General features: G+C 44.7%; 11 protein-coding genes across 11 annotated transcripts; 8 read left to right on the top strand and 3 right to left on the bottom strand. All coding sequences in view use genetic code 12, as the record gives it.

Moving 5' to 3' along the window:
* Window positions 1-201: 201 nt before the first annotated feature.
* On the top strand, window positions 202-891 carry LODBEIA_P32110 (uncharacterized protein; the record flags this gene model as incomplete). The annotated part of the gene is made up of 1 exon (XM_066973297.1): window positions 202-891. The coding sequence occupies one exon, from the start codon at window positions 202-204 to the stop codon at window positions 889-891; it is 690 nt and encodes a 229-aa protein (XP_066830149.1).
* A 1035-nt stretch (window positions 892-1926) lies between these two features.
* Window positions 1927-5703, top strand: LODBEIA_P32100 (uncharacterized protein; the record flags this gene model as incomplete). The annotated part of the gene is made up of 1 exon (XM_066973296.1): window positions 1927-5703. The coding sequence occupies one exon, from the start codon at window positions 1927-1929 to the stop codon at window positions 5701-5703; it is 3777 nt and encodes a 1258-aa protein (XP_066830148.1).
* A 292-nt stretch (window positions 5704-5995) lies between these two features.
* LODBEIA_P32090 (uncharacterized protein) lies at window positions 5996-8116 on the top strand (the record flags this gene model as incomplete). Its single annotated transcript, XM_066973294.1, has 1 exon — window positions 5996-8116. One exon carries the CDS (start codon window positions 5996-5998, stop codon window positions 8114-8116), a length of 2121 nt encoding a protein of 706 aa, XP_066830147.1.
* Window positions 8117-8231: 115 nt separating this feature from the next.
* On the bottom strand, window positions 8232-9692 carry LODBEIA_P32080 (uncharacterized protein; the record flags this gene model as incomplete). Its single annotated transcript, XM_066973293.1, has 1 exon — window positions 8232-9692. The coding sequence occupies one exon, from the start codon at window positions 9690-9692 to the stop codon at window positions 8232-8234; it is 1461 nt and encodes a 486-aa protein (XP_066830146.1).
* A 335-nt stretch (window positions 9693-10027) lies between these two features.
* Window positions 10028-11950, bottom strand: LODBEIA_P32070 (uncharacterized protein; the record flags this gene model as incomplete). Its single annotated transcript, XM_066973292.1, has 1 exon — window positions 10028-11950. One exon carries the CDS (start codon window positions 11948-11950, stop codon window positions 10028-10030), a length of 1923 nt encoding a protein of 640 aa, XP_066830145.1.
* Window positions 11951-12723: 773 nt separating this feature from the next.
* LODBEIA_P32060 (uncharacterized protein) lies at window positions 12724-15462 on the top strand (the record flags this gene model as incomplete). The annotated part of the gene is made up of 1 exon (XM_066973291.1): window positions 12724-15462. One exon carries the CDS (start codon window positions 12724-12726, stop codon window positions 15460-15462), a length of 2739 nt encoding a protein of 912 aa, XP_066830144.1.
* Window positions 15463-15821: 359 nt separating this feature from the next.
* LODBEIA_P32050 (uncharacterized protein) lies at window positions 15822-16625 on the top strand (the record flags this gene model as incomplete). Its single annotated transcript, XM_066973290.1, has 1 exon — window positions 15822-16625. One exon carries the CDS (start codon window positions 15822-15824, stop codon window positions 16623-16625), a length of 804 nt encoding a protein of 267 aa, XP_066830143.1.
* A 304-nt stretch (window positions 16626-16929) lies between these two features.
* On the top strand, window positions 16930-18837 carry LODBEIA_P32040 (uncharacterized protein; the record flags this gene model as incomplete). Its single annotated transcript, XM_066973289.1, has 1 exon — window positions 16930-18837. One exon carries the CDS (start codon window positions 16930-16932, stop codon window positions 18835-18837), a length of 1908 nt encoding a protein of 635 aa, XP_066830142.1.
* Window positions 18838-19820: 983 nt separating this feature from the next.
* Window positions 19821-20693, top strand: LODBEIA_P32030 (uncharacterized protein; the record flags this gene model as incomplete). The annotated part of the gene is made up of 1 exon (XM_066973288.1): window positions 19821-20693. One exon carries the CDS (start codon window positions 19821-19823, stop codon window positions 20691-20693), a length of 873 nt encoding a protein of 290 aa, XP_066830141.1.
* A 163-nt stretch (window positions 20694-20856) lies between these two features.
* On the top strand, window positions 20857-21705 carry LODBEIA_P32020 (uncharacterized protein; the record flags this gene model as incomplete). Its single annotated transcript, XM_066973287.1, has 1 exon — window positions 20857-21705. One exon carries the CDS (start codon window positions 20857-20859, stop codon window positions 21703-21705), a length of 849 nt encoding a protein of 282 aa, XP_066830140.1.
* A 58-nt stretch (window positions 21706-21763) lies between these two features.
* LODBEIA_P32010 (uncharacterized protein) lies at window positions 21764-22993 on the bottom strand (the record flags this gene model as incomplete). Its single annotated transcript, XM_066973286.1, has 1 exon — window positions 21764-22993. One exon carries the CDS (start codon window positions 22991-22993, stop codon window positions 21764-21766), a length of 1230 nt encoding a protein of 409 aa, XP_066830139.1.
* Window positions 22994-23146: the final 153 nt, after the last annotated feature.

The raw sequence follows: 23146 nt of genomic DNA, 5'->3' as shown, positions 1-23146 counted from the left end.
TGAGACAATATTTATACACCGGAGGCACCAGTTCTAATCTTGAGCTTGATCGAAGAAAACAACAACAACACAACTACCCTGCCGTATTCTACACGTGAACCACTTCAAGCCAGCACAAGCCAGTATAACCACCCAAGTAACCACCATTATTCCCTTTCTTTTGAAATCGTGACCCAACTTGACCTGAGCAATCGTAAAAAAATGCACACCAGCCAGGATCACGCTAACCCACCTCATGCCAAATCATCTTCCATATCTTCCATATCTTCGGTATCGTCAATTGAAACAAATAACTCCACAAAGGATCTAATAAAAAACATGTCACCTACAGCCATGAGTAATGCAAATACACCACAACAACAGCCACCACAAACCACCAATAAGCTTCCTCAGTCGGTAGCGTCAAAAACCAACTTTTACAATGACCTTGATGCTAAAAGTAGAGACGCCACCAACGTGAAGAAGAACAAACCAATCAAATTCACCGTTCGAAAAGTGTCGCACGAACCAATCAACAGTGGCAACCCCAACTACTCTTTCAAACCAAGTCAAAATAAAAATTCACCACAAGGCAGCGCCGTGGGCACTTCCGATCATCAGGATCTGCTGAAGTTGAAGTCGAAACTAAAGAGTGCCCAGTCGAAATACTGCGACTACGAAGTAAGAGTCATCAAGATCCAAAAGGAAATTGAATTTCTAACCCAGTTGCTACCCCCATACAACGTTGAAATCGACTATAGCACCAGGGTCAAAATCAACAAGGCCATCGAGAAACTCAAAAATAAGCAAGACGAAGTGGAAAAGAAAAAGTATACTTTGGGTATGACCATAAGCAGACTAACAAGAGGATACGAAGGTGGTGAAATTTGGGTGAGAAAATTTGACAGCTAGCCGCCATTCAAAGCACAGAAAGAGCCAGAAAAATGAAAAAAATCTTTTGGCGAGTCTGTGATTGTCGATGTAGATAAGGACCAACTAGGCTTTAAAGATTGAGAAAAGTCTCCCCCCCCCCCCCTTTTATTTTGGTTCCAGTAACCAAAATCCCGCTTTTTCGTCACTCGTTTCGGTGCCATATGAGTTACAAGTCCAAGTACAGGTAAATGATTTAGATGAAAATATTCAGAGTAACTCTAAGTGAATAACATTGAAATCTATAAAATTCCGTCTCTACTATGAACTTGCAGCTGTCTACAACTTCATACAGAGCTAGACATCACCGTGGGGCGTTGACAAAGAGGTGCACTTGCATACCACGTGACAAACAAGTGAGATGAGATCTTGTGCTAGCTTCATCGACAAACACACACAGACAGAGTAGTAGCCCTACTGTTTGCAGATCGATGAGATCTACATATGCTGTGTAAACATATATTTACACCTGGAGAGTAAAGTCTAGTGGAAGTGAGACCAGGGCACCAATATGAACCGGGTCTGTCCCATTTTCCAGCCCGAGTTCATCTACAACGCATCCCTTTCTTTTACTGCAGCAGATAGGGGGCAGTAGCAGCATAAAGAATAGCGCCTCACACGTCTCTCCCTTCCCTGCAAGAAAGAGAGGGAGAGGGAGAGCGGTAACTGCTGTGAAGTATGTGTGGAGAGCTGAAGCTACGACTTTTTTTTTTTTTTTTTTTGGAGGAGTCCCTCTCTGTCTCTCCCGGTATTTGAGGATCAAGCCACTCGTTATCACGACAACTTGACATTACCTGGACAGACACACATAAGCACTCCACACAGGCACTCCACACACCACGTTAGCAAAGGCTTGATAAAGCTCCTACCATCAGACTGGAAACTGGTCTTTCTGTTTTCTACATTTTTTTTTTTTTTCAAACAAAAAAAAAATCAACAAGAGAAGTGACCCCTCGAAAAGTTCATGGCCATTAATTGAAAAACTAGGCTTACTCGTGTCCTGTCAACGCTATTTGAATGTCTACCACCACATCCGGAAGAAAAAACTCAAGCCACCACCAACTAGACGAGCGGGTGTCTGCATCAAATAGCCAAAATAACATCCACGAGAAGAATGATGGGAAAATTCACACAAAAGCCCGGGAGAAGGAAACGCATGAGCTCGGGGCAGGGCAACAAAACCTGGGTCCACCAACAAGTTCATCTTTGAGCCTGGACAAGGACCAAGACCAAGACCAACTAGATAATTCAGTTGCAGGAGCAAGATTTGACCCAACTCCCAGCAAAGGCAACCGTGGACAAGACCAACACGTCACAGATACACGGCATCAGATGCTGCCTAGACCCGACTACACCCCGTCAAGGAAGCCTTCTTCTGAACAATTTGCCCCAGCCCCTATACCGAGCCTGCCAGGCGACGGTCGACCCATGCAGAATAGCAAACCCACCTCCTACGAAGGAATATTAAAGTTCCCCATCGAGTCATCGCATTCCTACTCATATGCCCATTTATCCCCCAACTCGCTTGCACTAAGACTAAACGTGCTAAAGCGCTGCTTGGAGATCTTGAAAGACCGGCCAGACTTGTTCAAATCCATCACCACTTCAGAGAGCATTGCATACGACGACGACTGCAGCATCATCAGCAGCAGCTCTCAGGATGCAGTAGCAGTCGAGGAACCCTCAAGGCCAACAACTACAGACTTTTACGCTCACCCTAATCACAGTGTAGATCTTATCCACGACGTCTCGTCTCCAGCAACGCTGTTTGACAAGCAAAACAAGAAATATAAACTAGAGTCCAATGCATCGTCTGCAGCATTGGCTGCATTATTCAGACCTCCCTTGCCGAGGTCAGACAGTCTACCTATGGACCAGAACTTGGGGTCAAGAAAAGTCTCTGCTCCCCCGATATTGCAGGAAAGCTCAGTCACAGCAAACCAATCCCTTGCTAAGCACAATTTTAGGGATGTACTCAATCTTCTTGAGACAGACATGGAGTCGGTCATGACCAATTCCGAAATTGCATCGACTTTGCACGATTTGTCGCTTTCCTCGCAAAGCGACGATCATAAAACAAAGCATGACATGTTGAAAAAAAAACTCATTTACGCGTTGGCGATGCCATTCTTAGAAACGACGATACCGACATCATCGCTCTTGCAAATCGAGGACGACGGAGCATCCTTGAAGTCTGCGCAAAGTGCACCGTCTTCCACCGCATTGAACCTTCTCAACACCAAATCTTTAGCTAGCACCACCACAAATAGTAATAATAATGGCAAAAAGAGACCGTTCCAGTCCATGCTTACTACCAAATACTCGGCACCGCAGTCGGTCTTTACCATTGAGTCAGATATCCCCTGGTCGGTTAAAGCAGCAAATGACTTGGCCTGCCTCATGTTTGGCATTTCCAAAACAACCATCAAAGCACTTACACTCATGGACTTGATAGCACCCCAGTTTCGTGATTTTGTTATGTCGAGATTGACTGGCTACAACTTGGATAATGGCCGAGAAGACAACATCTTGTTTGCTGGAGAAATCGTGGCCATTGTGAGACCCGGCGACCGCAACTTCTCTTGGACCTCCATCTGGGCCAAGAAAAAAGGCGAATTGATCATCCTCATGTTTGATCAAGTGCCCTGTGACGCATTCAATATCAATATAACAAAGGGAGCCGACAATAGCAACACTTTTTCCATCGATTTACTCCAAGAAGTCGCAGGCAACATGGTCCAGGAGAACCAGTTGAACAGGCTCACCGAATTGAGCCTGTTGAGCCAGTCCTTGAGCGACGAATTGAGCAGCTTTAGTGAGAAATTGAGCGGACACGAAGACCAAGGTCTCGAAGACAGCGAGTTTATCAACAGAACAAGGTACTTTACCCTCCAGTTGGAGAATGGCGAGGAAAATGTCCCCTGCGCAATCACCTCGAGCTCTTTGCCGCTCGATGAGGATAATAAATTTGGGGGGATAAAGCTCAAAATACACACGATGCCATACATTGCTGGAATCTTTGTTTTGGATGCCAAAAATTTCCACATTCTTTCCTGCAACAATGCCATTGCCCGGAATTTGTTTGGTAGGTCCTCCAGCGAGTTGAAGCATCGGTCGATTACCGAGCTTCTTCCGAAATTCACCGAGATCTTGAATGCTGGACTTGAAAAGAATGCCGATTCTTTCCAACTCAGCGAAGGACTAGTCTTGCCAGAACATTTTTTCCGAAAATACGACGCTGTGTTGAAATACAACGCGCTGCAACTGCATCTGGACAGCTCAGAAGAGGACCTTTTCCTCAAATCGCACGGGATCGAGGGTTTGCACCGCGACGGGAAAACAATATTCGTCGACGTTCAAGCTCGCGCTTCAAGTCAAGATGCATTGATATTGTGGGTGACATACTCGCGAGCCCGCAGAGAGCGCAATCTTTCTAGAGAGTTGGACAAGCTCAGCTCGTCAACCTCGTCCATCTCCTTGGCATCGAGCGACAAGTCACAAATCACCTTAAGTTCGAGAACTAGGTCTTACTCTGGCTACTTGAAAGTATCCGACATCAAGCAACCGCTCACGCCCAAAAGGGCCAACAACACTCACGTTTCGTCGACATACCCGTCGTCGATTGGAGGTGGAGGTGGAGGAGATGGAGGAGCAGCAGCTGGCGGTCTTCCGTCTCAAATGAAGTTGTTTAATGACGAAAAAGAAAACGACTTGTTGGAGTTCTCACCTCGAGAAATAACCAGGTCACTGAGCACTCGCCGAGTGGGCAGCGCGTCTTCTTGGATGCCGAGGGGTAGCTTGGACAGTTTTATGTTTGCCGATTCGATGGAGCCCGAAAAGCACGCGCACAAATCGCAACTGGAGCTAATGAAGTTGAAAACCAATTCGCCTTTTTATTCCGAAGAGGAGATTCTAAAGATTGAAAACTGCTCTCTTGCCGAGATACAGGCCAAGTCCCCCAAATGGCCAACGGAAGTTGGGCTGGCGAGAAGAACCAAAAAATTCTCCGAGTTTACGGTGGTGAAAGAAATGGGCGAAGGCGCCTATGGGAAAGTTGTTCTTGCGCAGCACAAGGAAGATCCGATCTACCGAGTGATTATCAAATGCATCGACAAGGAGAAGATCCTTGTCGACACTTGGGTGCGAGATCGGAGATTGGGGACCATCCCCAGTGAGATTCAAATCATGGCGTTCCTCAACTCTGCCCCTCACCCCAACATCATGAGAATCGTTGACTTTTTTGAAGATCTGAAATACTACTACCTCGAGGCTCCCATATTTGGCGACCCGCCTGCAATCGATTTGTTTGACTACATCGAAGTAAGGAAAGACTTGAGCGAGTTTGACTGCAGATTCATTTTCAAGCAGGCCGTCTCGTCTATCTACCATCTTCACAAGCAAGGCATAGTCCACCGCGACATTAAGGATGAGAATGTCATTGTCGATGAAAACGGCCTCATCAAGTTGATCGACTTTGGATCGGCCGGCTACGTTAAACAGGGCCCATTTGACGTGTTTGTTGGCACTATTGATTACGCGTCCCCCGAGGTTCTCAGGGGGGAGAAATACGAAGGCAAGCCGCAGGATATATGGGCCTTGGGGATCCTCCTCTACACCATGTTGTATAAAGAAAACCCCTTTTACAACGTCGACGAGATTATGGAGGGCGACTTAAGGATCCCCTACGTTGTGAGTGACGCGAGCTTGGCTTTGATTCAAAGGATCTTGGTCCGAGATATCAGCAAGAGACCCACCATTTCGGATATACTAGAATCGGAGTGGTTGCAAATATAAAAAAAAAAGATAAAAGAAGAACAAAAAAAACATGGGACATTGGTATATATATATATATTTATTGATAAAAGCAAGAAGAAAGACGAGAAGATGAATGAAGCATTTTTTGATGATGTGTACTTCTTTGTTGTAACTTGTTTGATGTAACTACTTTGATGTGTACTTCTTTTGAATGAACTAGAGCTACGACGCGTTCTCTTTTTTTTGGGAAATTATCTACAATTTCTTGTAACCAGACCCATGAACCATTGACCATTGGCTCAATTATTTCAGAACTATCTTTCTTTCTTCCATGAGCAACAATGATGAGATCTTGCTTGATATAGTGGATCAAGATGGCACGAGGTTCCACATCACGACACTCTACCCTGTCGCACAAGCGTCTGTCATCCAGTATAAACCTCGCACCAGCACATTCGACCATGATAGCAACTTTTTATCCGACACACCGAAAAGCATACACATTTTCAAATCGAGCGAGACTTTGCGACCGTGTTTGCACTTATGCAAGATTGACGTTGACGGCGATGACACGTTTGAGCAATTTGGTGTGGTTTTCCACTTTCATGGGGAGTATCATGGAATCTTCAAAGTGCCCGGCGTGGTGGAGAGGGCAAACTCTGAGTTTTACCCCATGCGAAGTGAGCTGGACCTAGTCAAGGTTATTGTGAGTGACGGCGCTGGGGTTGAAGTAGGTGGAGACGATCGAGCTTGCGGTTTCTCGATGAAACCGCCCAAGCGGACAGATACAGCTGTGGACCCTGAGCCACTGCCGAACCTGAACTCACAGCTGAACTCGCTGCTCGACCCCGCCAAATTTCTCAAGAGCAGATACTTCAACTCATTATATGCGCTAACCGAGCCACTTGCTTATTTTTCCAAAACTGCCTTGACGAGGTTCCGCAACATGTGCAAAGATCAGATCCACGTGGTTGAAATACTACACAGTTTGGTCATGACCATTGAAGAGTTTGACAAGAGATACGCAGCGGGCCCCGCTGTGCTCTTCCATGATTCTCCGAGGTCTGTGTTTGAAGTTCGAGAACTGGAGAAATTGAAAAAGAAAATCGGAGTAGCCACACAGGAAGACGCAAGTAAACTCGCTGGGCCCATAGCGGAGCAGCTACAGAAGGTAGTTCTCGAGTTGAAAGTCAGAGAGGCGCAATTGCAAGTGTTGATCCTTTTGGAGTATTTAAAAGAAACCGGAGTAGACGAGAATGAGTTCTTAAGGGAAAACTCAAAAAAGGAAGTGAAGCTCATCAAGAAGGCTCAAACGCGACAGAGGACTGCTTTGGTCAGGTCTAAGAAGCAGAGAGGGAAGAGGACAAGCACGAGCACGAGGACGAGGACTGAAAGAGAAGATGACAGCAACGGTGCCAAGGAGTCATCTCTAGATGAAGAATTCAATCGATTCACATATTTAAACAGACTTATTGACCGGTTGAACTTGTGGGAAGTTTTACTTACCAACAAATCGGGTAACAATTCACGCTCCTTTATGGCGTATGTTTTGATCCCGTATTACCACCAGAAATTGCCTGTGCTATTGAAGCACATAATCGACAACATGAAAACGATCAATATGAAACTCGTTTCGAAAAAGAGGAACCCATCTGAATTTGAAGAAAAGAAACTGGATGTTGCACTGAAAAACGTTTCAATCGAAAGACCAGTTTTGAAGAAGAAAAGAGACAAACAAGAGGACGATTCGTCGATTGTAGAAGAGATATCAATCAGATCCATCAAGCGCTCCAAATCCAACCTTGGACAATCCAAGGATTTGAACAAAAGACAAGTCGATTTAAATATCAAGCCGCCACCAAAAGAAAAAAGCAAAATCGAGGACGGGGTCATGCATATATTTGCTCAAGCAAAAAGGAGCAAAAGCATCAATGTTCCACCAGCCAAGGTCATCAGTACACCAGTCAAAAATCGGTTGCAAACTCTATCATTCTCTCAAGTGGAAGCTACTCCCGCGGGACCTCGAATAGAACATGCCGACATTTACACCCCGCGTGATGGTGACAATTCCATTCTATTGAGCTCGCCTGATAAATTCCTAAAGCCCAGAAGTCCCAACCAGAACAGGATATCTGAAAGGTTAAGAGATGCCTCGAATGACGAAGTTCTTGTACATGCGACACCTCAAAAAGCACCACCTCCACCACCACCGTCAAAACTCATATCGACCCCGAGGCTGGCGATCCATTCGTCGTCGCCCGTTAGCAACAGTAACGGCAGGACCGTGCCGAAACCAGGTGATCCCAACCCACTAGCAGAATCGCCCATGTATAAAGCTTGCGAGAATGCCGATTTGTTCGATTTGAACCAGGCAAACGACTCGGGTTACGATTCGGATGAAATTCTCAACCCAAAGAAGAAAATCAAACCTACATATTCCCGCAAAAAGTGAGTGAACGAGGCGCGTTAGAATAAGGGACAATCTTGTCTTTATTGACTCTTAATTTTTAAATTTTTTTTTTTTTCATTTTTTCCGTCTTTGAAACTTGAAAATTCATTCAGATTAGCTATATGGAAACTTCGCCAAAAAAAATTCCCCTAACGACTTCCTTGCCGTCGTCTTGAGCCAATAAAATATCAGTAAGTTGATCACCGATTCGATTCCGCAATTTCTTCTTCACATCCTCCGATACTTCATCGACGTCCATCTCATTAGCTGGAAGATCCACTTTCAATTTGCGAAGAATGTCTATTACCGTCTTTACCAAAATATCGCGCTCCAATTCCGACTGATTTTCTTCCACAATCGACGTATACCAAACTTTTAAATTGCCAATCAAGACTAGTTTCAACACCTCGTTGCCCAAGTTCTTGAGTCCCAAGAGGGCGCCGTAATGCGTTCCAATGGGCTTTGTGGAATCCAACAATGCTCTGAGCAAAGTTCGAGTGACCCTGGGCCGGAGCGTCGAATAGGAAGAGCCGTAAGTTTTGATGATGTGTTCCAACAATATAGCGGCAAACTCGCGGATAGCCAATTGGCTGCGCAAGGCTTCCTCGTAGTCCTCGGCATTTTCCCTTACAACAGCACCGATTCTTTTCGCTAGAAGCAATGTCAAAACGCAGGGCATTAAGGCGTGGACATAGGGGTCCAAAAAGATTGTCTTGTTATCGGCCAAAGCGGAAATCACCTCGAGCATAGTTGACAAGATGTCTATATTGCGTAATTGGTTCGTGACTTGTTCGGCGACGAACTGGATAAAGTAAGGGACAAGTTGGTGCAAACCAGGGTCAGATTTGAGTGAGGTCAACGCGGCGTTTTTCAAGCTTTCCTTCTCTGGATCTGTAGACACCAACACTTCGACAACTTTGTCGAAATATAGTTTCAACTCCTTCGACAACACATGTTTCACCAATGGCTTTGTCTTGAAATCCTTCTCGGTAGTCTTTTTCGACTTGTTCAGCGCGTCTTCATTAGCATTATCCTTGTCGCCCGCACCACCAAGCGAGAGGATATCGTTGCCCAACATCGACGACGTAGCGCCTCTCACTGCCGGTGGGAGACTCTTGATATCGGAAGGAAGTGGGTTCTGCGGCACCATCGGCTGGACCCCCTCAATAGCGAGCCAGTGCGCCGTGAATGTAGTCCGTCTCGGCACTTTCGGGAGCTCCTGGTTGATCAATTTTTCAAACTCGATCTCGTGGTCATCGACATAGTACAACGTCTGCCCACCGGCGCCCACCATGGTTTCCTTGAACGTTAACGCTTGCGAGTTGTCGTAGCCATACAAGGGCTCGACATTCAACACTTTGAGCGCATAGTCGATATCGGACGTCATCAACATTTTCCGCTTCGAGTGGCGCATGAACTTGATGGCTAGTTCGAGGATCTCGTGTATTCGGTACTCGACGTCCATGGCGAGGTTTTTCGCTGCTTCATCGGGCAAGTTGATGGCTAGCGAGTCTGCTGCGTCTCTTATTGTGTCGTAGGGCGACCATAACGAATGGGATAACGGTACTCGAGAATCCATCTGCCTTCAAATGGTTGGATAGCCTAGCGATGTGTATGTAGGTGTGTGTGGTTTGGAATAGGTTGTATGATGTATAGCAGAGTGATTGTTAGTGTTTACTCGTATGTATTTCCTTCATCGGTTGCAATTGTTAGGAACTCCCATCACCAACTCAAACACACACGTCTGCGACACACATTTGCGACACACATTTGCGACACACAAAATGTGGGAACATTCATAACCTAGTCCTAACTTCTACTAACCAGTTGAATATCAGGTGTTTTTTCAAACCATTCTATTAATTCTATATACAAGGCTACTGTAAGAGCATTTTTTTTCGTCAAAGTCATGCATCAGTCGAGTAACCTGGGTTTTGCTTCAGTCACTGTTTTGGTAACTTCTCGATAATCGATATTTGGCCGAAGGTGTTGGAAATCCTCTTGAGGTATTTCCACTTCATGTTCGAAAACCGGGGAATCCTCCGTGGTTATTCTTGAAATCTGTCTATACGCCCAAGCTGTAGGTATCCAGTTTCTCAAAAACCGAAGAGCAGCTTCAGGGTGCTGCATGTAGTTCCCGTACCTTTTCACTATGGAATAGTACAAGCCATGTCTTTCCTTTGTCAGGAACGCGGTTGACAAAATCGTCGAGTTTCGAAGAGCAGACCAATCGGCAGCAGCAATATAGCTATATCTGTGCTCGTCCAATTTTTTCAACAAACTAGTCCATTTCGACAAGATATCCTCGATGGAAAAATCAGCGTTACCCGCCTTTTTCAAAATGATTCTATGCGAGATTAAACTCTTTGCAATGTTGAACTTGTCGAAAAGGCCAATAGCATCTTCAACCAAGCTCTTGTCGGTCCAAGTCATTTGAGAAATCAACGTGTTGAGGAAAAGTTCATCCACGGATTCGGCTTTCGTGAACAACAGCTCGTACAATTTCAAAGCTTCCTCTGTTGGCTCGGGATACTTGGCAAAAAACACTTTAAACATGCCCGTGTGTATTGTGGCTAATCTTGCCGACTGGTCTCTCATGTGGTCAACGAATTGCGAGCTAGCTCTACTCCAAAGATTTATAATTTCTTCCATGGAGTCATCGCAGGCAGCACAATTTTCAAATAGTGACACGATGTATGGAGCTTTCAAGGGCACGTTATACGGTAAACTATTTTGTTCCTCGGTTGCTTTAAAAAAGAATCTTTTGGCAATGGTAACGTCTTTGCAGTTGCCAATGAAGCTCAAGTGCAACTGTGACATTGCCCCCAAGACATTCTTCATTCCAGGGTCTTCTTCTAAAAAGGACATTAAAGTCTCCAAGGAGTCAAGACCTTTACCATGATCACCCTCACTAATGGCAATTTGGCCTATTCTCTCCACCAACAAGGGACTAGTGAGTTTCCCGTCCACGACACTCATGGCACTAATCAGCTTAATCTCTTCGTAGTTAAACCGCTTTGATTGGTATGCAACACCAAGAACAATGGAAAGTACATCTTGGTTTAAGAAAATGTTGGCCACATTTACTCCGTCTTTTTCCTTCATGTTAACTCCAGTTTCCCAAAGGTTTAAAATATCCTCGTCTAGTTGGAACTGCATCATGGTGCCAAATACATGAAACAAAATCTTTTCATTCAAGATTTTTGTAAATTCGCCCGTGGCAACTAACTCTGCAAGCTTCAAAATGGCATTTTGACAAGTCACATCGTACTGAAACAATCTCACGTTATCCTTGTCTCTGTTCCTGGCACTTTCCAATCTGTTTCTTCTCAGAAGAATCGAAGCATTGTACAAATTCGATGCAAATTTCTCAAGTTCCTTTTCCCTCAACTCCTGTCTGAAACTATCTATAGCCATAAGGTCCAGAAACTCTTTTGTCAAGTTGACAAGCTCACCCAAATAAGTGCTCTTCCTTTGGTTGTTTTTGCTAATTTGGAAAAACAAGTAGCCCTGCTTTTTGATGATTCTATCCAGCGCCTGGCGAGCTTCCAGTTTTTGTTTAAGCTGCAAGTCTTGCAAACGAGCTGAAGGAGACGCAGTTGCAGAGGCAAGGGTCGAATTCGATCTTTTGAGTAAATATAGTGGTGAGTCTAGTTTGCCGGAAGGAGCGGAAACCCTGGAAGCGAGACTCGAACCAGCATTTGCATTTCCATTGGAAGTTGACCCTGAAGCTGAACTAGTAGTTGATAACCAAGTTGGAGTATTGGTACCATTGTGCTTCAACTGCAGTAGCAAAGTGGGTCTCACACCTTGGTGGGAGCTGATTAACCTAAACATATTACCACTCCTCTTAATACCCTTGTCTATACCTATCCGCAGCACTAGCAAAGACTGTAAAAGCGAACCTCAACTTTGACCAAGATGAAGATGATACTGATAACCGTATCTGTCAAAACGCCAGTAGCACCAGTCTCGATGTGTTTCTTTTTCCGTTTTTTTTTTTTCCGCCTTCCTCGTTTTGCCTCCGTTCAAGAGGGCCTCTAGGTGGTTTCGGAGTAAGTTGTTGAGGGGGCAAGAGATGGATCTTGGTTTGAGTCTTTCGATGTTGGAGGTAATGGTCAAACCGCTATAAGTTTCGGGAAAGAAATGCAGAGTTGTTGATATGGCTTGTTGTATTTATAGTAGTAGCAGTGGTTGTGTGTAGGGTATATCTGTATGTAGAGAGATGCTGGATCATGCGATGGGACCACGTACTTAAAAGAGCGGAAAAGTAAAGCTATTCCATTCAACCAACTGAACCTATGGCTGTGACCAGCTGATACACATCTCGATTCACCATTCATCTTTACCCGTGATCCACAGGTCCACCATCTATCGATCACCAAGTCACTCTTCCCATGGTCACGTGGATGAGGGTAGAGGATATGGGCACAACACATGGTAGCGCGAAAGCACTTGGATCTGACGGTGGTACAATTTGGCGGTTCACGATTACATGTCCATCTTGGCAGCAAGGGCCCGCTCTAGAAACGGGGCAAGTAGTCCACGTCTGCAAAAGTGAACAAGCGAGTCTCCCTGTGTTGAAAGTGTGTAAATGAAGATCTTGACAGATGTCATCAGGATCACAATTTGGTAGAGTTACTAACAATCCAAGAGACAATGACGAAAAACAACGTCTAAGGAGGGAAAAGTTGGCTGCCTTGAGAGAAAAGAAGCAGCAGCAAGAACAAAAGCAGAAAGAGCAACAGCAACAGCAACCGGAGCAAAAGCAGGAGAACGGTAATCTAGCTGGCAAAAGTAAAACCGCCGAAGAGAGTTTGCGATTGAAGGACTTGGAAGAAAAGCAGAGACAACGCCAGCAAAGACTTGAAGAATGGAAGAAGAGCAGATCAAAGAAGGAGGAAGGTTCCGTTGCTGGTGATGGCAAAAGACAAAAAGCTGGAATAGCTCTTGCTAAGAAGCCGCTCCTGAGTAAACCAAAAGTTGCCTTGAGCAAGAAAAGAGTGTCGGATTTTGATGTTGAAACAGAGGTTGTAAGAAAGAAAGCACCCAAACTTTTGCAGCAGCTGAATCTTGGCGAAGCAGCAAACAATGTCTTGCACAAGGAACCATCAAACCATGACGAGCTTGACGACTACATGAATTCAATATTTAGGGCAAATGATGTAGATGGAACGGATAACAACGACGCTACCGTACAAGTTGCCGACAAAAGACCAGGTGCTGATGGCGATAGCCATCCGGAACCGAACAACGATAACAATGATCCCGATTATAACAACGAGGATAACTACGACGATGATGATGAGGAGGAGGAGGAGGAGGAGGAAGACACAGATCGACTTTTAATGTTGAAATTGACAAAGTTGCAAAATACTGGTAAACAACTACAAGAAGTGGACCATAAACTGATAGACTACCAACCATTTACCAAGAATTTTTATCAAGTTCCGTTTGACATCAAAGATATGAGTCACAGAGAGATTGACATGCTACGAATGGAATTGGACAATGTTCGTGTTAGAGGCAAGGAAACGCCTGCGCCGTTTACTCGTTGGTCCCAGTTACTCTTGCCCAACAACATCATGTCAGTTGTCAATGAGCGACTAGAATTCAAAAAGCCGTCTCCAATTCAGAGTCAAGCCATTCCCGTTATACTCTCTGGACGAGATTTAATCGGTGTTGCCAAGACAGGATCGGGCAAGACATTGGCCTATGTGCTTCCCATGATGCGTCACGTACAAGATCAAACTCTGCCGAACCCTGGAGATGGTCCAATTGCCTTAATATTGGCTCCAACCAGAGAACTAGCGTTGCAAATTGAACAGGAAGTGCTGAAGTTTGCTACGGCAAACCTGGAGTTGAGAGTTTGTTGTTGTTATGGTGGCTCGAGCATAGAAACTCAAATTAGCGAACTTAAGCGAGGAGTCCACGTTGTCGTGGCAACACCGGGCAGGCTAATAGACTTGTTGGCTGCCAATGGAGGACGAGTATTGACATTGCGCCGAACAACTTTTTTGGTGTTGGATGAAGCCGACCGGATGTTTGATATGGGGTTTGAGCCCCAGATTCGCAAGATTTGTTCCCAAATTAGGCCGGACCGGCAAACGGTTTTGATATCGGCTACTTTTCCAAAGAAACTAGAGATGCTTGCGAAAAAAGTACTTGAGAATCCCGTTGAAGTTGTTGTGGGTGGAATTGGCGTCGTTGCCAGTGGAATTACTCAAGAAGTTGTCCTTTGCAATGACAATAGAGATGAAATTAGAGATAAAAATAAAGAGGCAGAGCCAGAATTAGACATTCGGAGTGTCAAATTAAACACGCTCAAACTGATTTTGTCCCGGCATGAACTCAATGGCAACAACAAATTGTTGATCTTTGTAGAAAAACAAATCGATGCTGATACTTTGGTGTTGAATCTTTTAAAGAACAAGATCCCCTGTGTGGCCATACATGGCGGTAAAAATCAAATGGATAGAGCACATGCAATCAAGGAGTTTTCAGATAGAGAAAGCGGTGTCGATATCTTGGTAGCTACTTCGATCGCTGCACGAGGCCTAGATGTCAAGAATTTAAGCTTGGTTATCAATTTCGATCCTCCGGGCCATTTGGAAGATTATGTACATCGAGTCGGTAGGACCGGCAGAGCTGGCGCTATGGGGAGAGCCATTACCTTTGTGACCAAGTCTCAAGAAAAGGAAATCAGCATTTTGGTAAAAGCTCTCAAAATGAGTCTGAATCCAGTTGACCCGTCCTTGCAAGAAATTGCTGATCGTTTTGCTAAAAAAATCGAATCTGGAGAAGAACGCAAAGGTTTTGGATTTGGTGGTAAAGGGTTGGATAAACTACAAAAGGTCCGCGATAATAACATGCAAATGCAACGTAAAATGTTTGGTGGAGCCAAAGAAGAGGTTGAAAATAAAAACTCGCGAGAAGCCACGAATGAACCGGATGAAGCTATTCTGTCAATGGTGTTGCCCACATTTGAGATATTTGAAGGAAACTCGCCCGAGACTTCAGGGCCCGATACTTGTAAGTTTTTCTGCCGAATCACAATCAACGATATGCCTCAGAAAGTCCGATGGAGCATTGTTCAGGGAGAAACATTGGCCTCGATTGTGGACTCAACAAAGACGTCTATAACTACCAGAGGCCAGTTTTACTCGCCCCAATCTGCAGAGCAACCAACAAGCGAAAAGCCCAAGTTGTATTTGTTGGTGGAAGGACTCACTAGAAAGTCGGTTGAAAATGCCATTGCTTTGATTAAGGACAAGATGCTTCAAAGTGTGGAGCTGATGAGTTTAGAAGATTCAAATCGCTCTGCTGCAACCGGTCGCTACAAAGTGTAGCCAACGAATGAATAAATGCAAACACGAATGGTCAATTTCAGTAGTAGTAGTAGTAGTAGCAGTGATGGCGGTAGTCGCAGTTGAAGCTCGGTTAAATTGCAACCTTTTTTCTTCTCCGCAAAATTCACATCTTCAGCCGAAACCACTTTCTTACCCCCCCCACACCCACACCCGACCAACGGCACATCCCCTACATTGTTTTCAACAAAGTCGACACCACACCAGTTTATAATTGACTATTTTCCGCCACTCTTCTTCTACTTCCACTTCTTCTTCCTGTACTACTTCTTACTTTCTTTTTCTGCTACATAACTAGTTACAGAATATAGACACACACACGCCTTGAATTCGACACCAAGATGCCTTTTGATCCAGAACTGTACAAGAAATATGAATTTTATTCAGTCACTCAAATCGAGCCTGGGTTCGTTCATGTGCAATACACCAATCCAAAGACGTTGAACGCATTCACGGACCAAAACTGGCAAGACTACGGTGAGATCTTCACAAGGTTGGACCAGGAAGAAGACGTCACCTTGATTGTTGTGTCATCTGGTGTTCCAAAGTCGTTTTCGTCGGGTTTGAACTTGAAAGCGGCCATGAGCACATTGGGAGGAGACGCCGGGTTGAGTGAAGAGGAAAGAGTTGCTCGTTTGCATAAACACATTGTGGATTTCCAGAACGCAATCAGTGTGCCTGCGCGCATCACCACCCCTACAATTGGAATCTTGAACGGAATCAACTACGGGTTAGCTCTCGACATGTCGAGTGCCTACACCATTCGAATTGCCATTGAAGGTGCCCGTTTCTCCATCGCAGAGGTCAACATTGGTATTGCTGCTGATATTGGATCGTTGCAACGATTACCAGCGCTCATCAACAACAAATCTAGACTCATGCAACATGCGTTGTTGGGAGACGTTTTCGGCGCTCAAGAAGCGTTGGAGTTGGGCTACGTCAGCATCATCCACCCATCGGTTGAACACGGCATTGAACAGGCTAGAGAATGGGGTGAAAAGATTGTCCAGACCCCACAGTGGGCCATCAAGGGTACCAAGAAACATATCCAGGACATTTTGAATGGACAAAGCGTCGAACAAGGCTTAGTCGATATCGCCAAGTACAACTCTGTCCACATTACCGGTTCGAAATTGAAGTTGTAAAAACATAAAAAAAAACAAAAAAAATTGGCGGTTTTCCACCAACAACATTCCAAATTGTTTAGATTATGCTTTTATTTTGGTCTAGTGCTTTAGTTTGTCTTCTTTGATTGATATTTATTGAATTGTTGGTATACTAGTTCTACAACCTTGAGCCTCGAGCTACGTAGTTTCTGTCTTCCTTTCTGGTGCCTTTTATTTTTATTTTTTTTTCATTTCCTCTCTGTTCTGCTTTTTTTCAAAATTTTCAACTTGGAAATTAACCCTTTTCTGTAAAGATCCCACCCACACACAAAGGAACATCCCCATGAGCCAGTTGTCATTTTTGAGATCGGGGTCGAGGCCGCGGAGACTCGTGGATTTGCCACTGGCATGCCGCCGACGATATTCGACGTATACGTTGCCACTCCATGAATACGCATCTCCCGATACCATTACCGAATCTACATCTCATGCACCAGCAGCCAGCTCGGACTCAATAAAGGACAAATTGGCGCATCTACCTTCGCGGAATATCACGGACTCCTATAGATTGAGCTCGATCTTTGCCTCCGCCATTCCTTTGCAAAACGCCGGTGTCGCCGATACCGCGCCGATCAAGAGCAGAATCTCGCGCATGATTGATCAGCGCGATTTCGAACAATTGGGACAATTGCTCGAGATTTGGTCTCGCGAGGATGTCGATGGTATGATTGGGACGTTGGGCCGAGAAGCAATCTCGCATTACATCGGGTTGCTCGTTGAGTCGGCCAGGAAGTCCATGTTTGACCAACTGGCGACTAAACCCTTGGTGGATGAGAATGGTGGTCCAGGCAAGGACGCATTGGGCACCAAGACCTATGTGACTATTCGAGAGGGCATGCCGGGCCGCATTGGCAACATTTACCAGAATATACTTTACAAGGAGAAAATGGACCATTATTATCGACGCGAGAGAAGACACGATGTGTACAATAGCGAGCATGCCACGGGTTATAAATTGACCAAAGGTGATTTTGAAAACTTGATGCAGTTGGAAACCATTTTGAAAAAACAGGATTTGGCCTCGAAATGGTTTCGTGTTTTCAGAACGCAGTATGGTAGTGATTGGAAAGTGCACATGACGCCTAAATTGTGGACCTTGGTTATTCAAACTGAGAAATTCGGCAACAATAGAGTTTGGAATGTTAAGCCGCTGAAATTGTCGGGGTTTTGGCGTGTTAATGCACGGTCGAAATTCAAGCCCAATATGGAAATCTTTTTGCGTGATATTGAAGAGCCGTTGACGGAGTTGAGTTTGGATTTCCACATTGCCGTGCTTGACTCGTTTGCCTATGCGGGCGATTTGAAATCGCTCAGGGCCTATATTCAGGCAATTTGGGGCATCGATGCAACTGGAGCGCTCGTGGGAGAGCCAGGAGTGGCCCGCGATAGCGGCTTATATCCCACGGCTGCCTTTTTAACCAGTGTATTGAATGGATTTGCTTACAATGACGAGTTTTTCACGGGCATCAAGTATATCAACACCATCATGGCCTCATACCAGATCGACCGCAAGGGGATGAAGTCGCTTTGGGAGAAAATCTTTGTGTGGGCGGACATTTCGACCCTCTTTGATGAAAACAAGGCTCTCGTTGCCTTTTTGGAGGAAAGCAAGTTCCCTCAGGGCGCCCATGTCTCGCTCGAGGCCGCGAAGAACGATGCCAATTTTGATTTCGAAGGGTTTCTTCTGTTTTTGACGAAATTGAAAAATGACCGCACCGCCACTTTCAGCCAGATTTGGAGGGCGTTGCAAGAAGATGAAACGGTTCTCTTTTCCAACAAGATTTACAGAGTATACCGCGACTTCTTGCTTCAAGAGCAGGACGCCGGCAAATACTACGACTACTTGAGCTGCTTGCTGAAGCAGTACCACCAATACCAAGTCAATAAACACTCATTCACCCAGCGGTCGAATTTGGGGTTCCACACGGAAATCGATTTCCTGCGAGGGGTGGAAAAGCTTTACTTGATGGCGATGAAAGACCTCATCAACTTGAAAGGCTTTTCGTTAGAGTATGGCCAGATCCCGGCAATCATCAGTAAATGGAGTCTAGACGACAAGATGGAACGATATTTGACGAAATGGGTGCAAGGGAAACAAATGGAAAAGTATAGACATGCGGTTGACGAGATGAGGAAGAAGTTTGAAAACGACCTTGCTCAAGAAGACGACCCGTTATTAGACTTGATGTAGACTACAATCGACTAGCTCCAATGAATCAATCAATCAACCTATAAGTAGATGAACAATATACTGGGTATTGTATTGGGGATCCCATGTCCTTTGTCTATTTTTTTGCGACAAACGCGGACGCGACACTCGCACGTGACCGTAGATAAACCACGTAATCACCATGTAGGAATCAACGCAACATTGGGAGAGAAGAAGTAAAAAAAAAACACAACCAAGAGTGACTTGACCAGGAGCTAGCTCACGTTATTCTCCATACCTAGACCAGCACCCTTATCGACGCTAGTCATCAGCTTGCAACTCATCACTATTACTGTTACTAGTGGCGACAACTACAACAACGACACTGAATAGAGAGATTTAGACGTAAATTTTGAAACGCATTGAGAGAGAGATAAAAAGAAAATGGCTGCTGAAGGTATAGAAAAATTAACCGAAGTTCCAGTTGAGTTCTTCAAAGATGGGTCGGCGTTCGTTAAGAAGTGCCAGAAGCCCGACCAGAAGGAGTATTTCAAAATTATAAAAGCTGTGGGAGTTGGCTTTCTTATGATGGGTGTTGTTGGGTATGCTGTTAAATTGATACATATCCCAATCAGGTACTTGATTGTTTAATGAATTGAATTGAAATTTTGAATTGAACTTTTTTTTTTTGGCTGTGTGTTTTGTTTTCTTTCGCTCCGATGATATATAGCCCTCACTCTCTGTAGCTCTACGTTTCGTTGGAGTAATTGGATGACATGTTTTGGTGGTTTTTGCAATTGGGTTGATGTTGGTGGAATGCCCTGCGGTGGCCATGCCGCGTGTGTGACGTTTTTTTTTTCACCGAAAGTTTGCGACACGACACGGGCTCTTTTCTCCCTCTTCTCTTCTTCTCATCTCTTTCACTCCACTATCACCACTTTTCTTGCAACAAATCCCCAGCTTGGAGTGTGTGTGGGAGGAGGAAAGTCTGAGCGGTCATCGAGAAAAGTTTCACCCAGCAGGACATGTCACTGACTTCCGCATTTGTCAAGAAATTGGCGTCCAACGACAGGAAAACGCGAAATGCCGCCCTTGAAGCGTTGCGCAGATACCTCTCGTCCAAAACGATCAAGCCTGAATCGCTCTCTTTGCTCGAGATGGAGAAACTCTGGCGAGGGTTATACTTTTCAATGTGGTTCTGCGATAAGGCCAAGGCGCAAGAACGATTAGCTGAAAGTTTGGGCCGCATATATCTGGACTGCATAAAGAGCCCCCAGGCCTTTTTGCAGTTTGTGCGGGCTTTCAACTTGATCATGATCAAGGAGTGGAGCAGTATAGACCAGTGGAGAATCGACAAGTACTATCTTCTAATCAGACGGATATTGAGGCACAACTTCAGGTATTTGAAGCTGAGTGGATGGGATCTGGACTTGGTTTCAAAGTGGACTGCGGTGTTGTCCGAGACGATCTTGAGCGGCAGCGATAAAGTGCCCGTGGCGTTGCCGTATCACATGTGTGATATATATTTGGATGAACTTGAATTGGTTTTATTTGAAGCGTTGGAAGAGCAAGATGAGGAAGCCGAGGAAAAAGAAGAAGAGGTGGATCGAGATGATCCAGATTATGGCGAAAAGAAAATCGGGGATCTAGAGGCGGCAAAAATTGCCATTGCAAGTGAAGCAAATGTGCGTGATCTCATACAGCTTTTTGCTGATTTGAGTCAAAGTGCTAAACTCAAGACTTTGAGGGAGAAAATCAAGGAAGAAGTGTTGGACGATTCCAGGTTGACCGAATGGGGTGTCCTTGAACAAGCCGATGGAGAGAAAGACGGCGACGATGAAGATGAAGACGATGATCATGATCATGAAGAGGAAGAAGAAGAATGGAAAGGATTCTAATCTTGTCCTGTCCTCTTTTTTAATAGAAATTTGGTGCATTTTCCCATCGATGTAGAAAAGTAAAAGTTGCAAAATTATTTTTAATTTTTAATTTTTTTTTGTTGTTGTCCCCACAGAGGAACTTGTTTTCTTCAAATGTAGAAAACATCGAAATATACCAGCCATGTCCAAAAAGAAGCAACTGAACCAATACATTCCAAAGTACATTGTCTCGAAACCATGGTATCGAGAAGACCAGAATGGGAATGAAGCAAGCGGGAACGAGGACTATTTGTCCCACCATAGAAACGGCAAGGAAATTGTCGATCATAGTGTAGCGCAAGCAGGACAGGGGATCAGTGATGACTTTGACGAAAGTGTGCGCAAGGAATCCAAATTTGAAAACTACGATAGTAAGCGTGATCGGTGGTACGGCTATTCGACTGAAGAATGGTTGGCCCAGGTCAAGAACTGGAGATCAAAGCATGGTGATGACATCGATGGTGATGGGGGCCGCAATGATGACTCCGATGACACTGATTACGAACTAGAACTACAGGAGTTGGGAATCGATAAAAGCGAAGTGGGGCGGAATATCAAAAAGGATCCCATGGAAAAGATGTTGCGCGATAGACAAGACGTGCCGACGTATATTGAAAACATTAATAGCCTGGCCAATGGAAAGATTAGAATTGAATATGATCCGAAATCACGATTAGCCAAGGATTTAACCAAGGGGTTTCTCAACGACAGGAACATGTTTGTCAAGAAGTTGGATGGTGAAGCGCAAAAATTGGAAAAGTTGCAAACTCTAGCTTGGGAGATGGACAAGAAAGATTTGGAAGCCAGAAAGACTGTACAAATACAAGCAGGCCGTGAACATTTACCAAACGGCTCGGACTTGAACTTGAGCATCGAGGCCAGTCCCACGTTGTTGATGATGAAAGCCAGAAAGGATGAAGAAGCTGCCAAGCAGAGTGCCATTGCAAAACGAAGGAAAATCCACGAAATGTACTCGAGTGATCTGAAATGAAATGAGATTTAAAAAGTGATCCATGGCTAGGGTCCAGCTTTTTTTCTTTTTTTTTCCATCAAATGACCCATAGTTTCCAATCTCTCAAGCGGAGATGACTATTATCATCAAGAACTTCCAATGAAGTCATCTCGTGCGCTGCTTCCACCAACAAGTCCACGTATTTGCCATTTTGAGTCAAAATTTTGAGCCTATTGAAGGCGATTAATTGCTGCACTTGCACTTTACCGTCGGTTTTGTCAAACAAGGATCTTAGATATGTATCCTTGCAAAGATTTTCAGTGGAAAAATAATATTCCAACTGCTTCTTGATGTTGAGCTTTTTAGCCTCGCGTTTTTCATCGATGCTGGAGCGTGGAGTACTCATTAAAGACGATGGCAGCATGGCCGTTGTGGGTGGATTTTGCACTCGGGGAACGCCATAGAGGATCATTGGTGCAGGCAAGGGGAAAATCTGCGGTGGTGGTTGCGGGGAAGATTGGGGATAATAGGGAGCAGTTGCTGAAGGTATGAGCACCGGTGTTGGTAAGCTGCTTGTCATGATACTAGCGGGAGATGGTGGTTCCAATGACAACATTGAGCTAACCAGCTGTGGGCTGCCCATGACATTGGAACTGAGGGACCATATGTGGTGATTATGATTAATATTATGACTAAGATTGTGATTAATACTATGGCTATGACTGAGACTATGGGTAATATTGTGATTGATATTATGGTTATGATTGGGACTATGGTGTTGATGCTGATGCTGATGCTGGTGCTGGTGCTGGTGTTGATGAAGACTAAAGGTTGGAGACCTTATACTATCATCAAAGATTCTGTATTTGGATTGCCCGCTGCCTCCCTTGACCTCTCTAGGTTTGGGGAAGTTTGGCTTTTTGATCTTGAGGTTTTTACCCACTGTGACTAACATATCCTGCTTGTTTGACCGCTTACTTGCCGAAGTTGTCAGTTGCAACAAACTGCTGGTTTCACTGGAAATGTCTGTGATATTGACTGCAGGTATACGAGGAGGTGATTGATGCGACAAAGACGTTGCATCCGGCATGTCGGGCATGTCGGGGATGATGAGACCCTCTTTAGAAAGTTTAGAAACCTGGTTGTTAACGGTGGATCTGTTTCTATCCTCACCATCGCCATAATCAACATCAGCATTAGCATCTTTATAACCATTATCACCATTACCTTCTTCTCCGTCTCCTTCGTCGTTGATCACCAACTTGTTGTCAGTCCAAGCATTGATCTTGGGAGGAGGCGCAGGAGTCAATCGTTTCAACCCGGACATTTTGGAAACGGCTCTTTCAAGACCAGCCGATACGTGTCTGTATGTATATATCTGGTGGAATAGATGTGGAAAAGTCTGGTTGTAAAACTTTCCAAGCCTAACACATATATATATTTGGCTGCCAAAAAATGTTAAAAAAAAAATTTCAAGGCA

Source organism: Lodderomyces beijingensis (assembly GCF_963989305.1).
Source record: "Lodderomyces beijingensis strain CBS 14171 genome assembly, chromosome: 4".
NCBI lineage: Eukaryota > Fungi > Ascomycota > Pichiomycetes > Serinales > Debaryomycetaceae > Lodderomyces > Lodderomyces beijingensis.
Note: the sequence above shows the minus strand (reverse complement) of the source record. Positions and strands in the feature narration are given on the sequence as shown.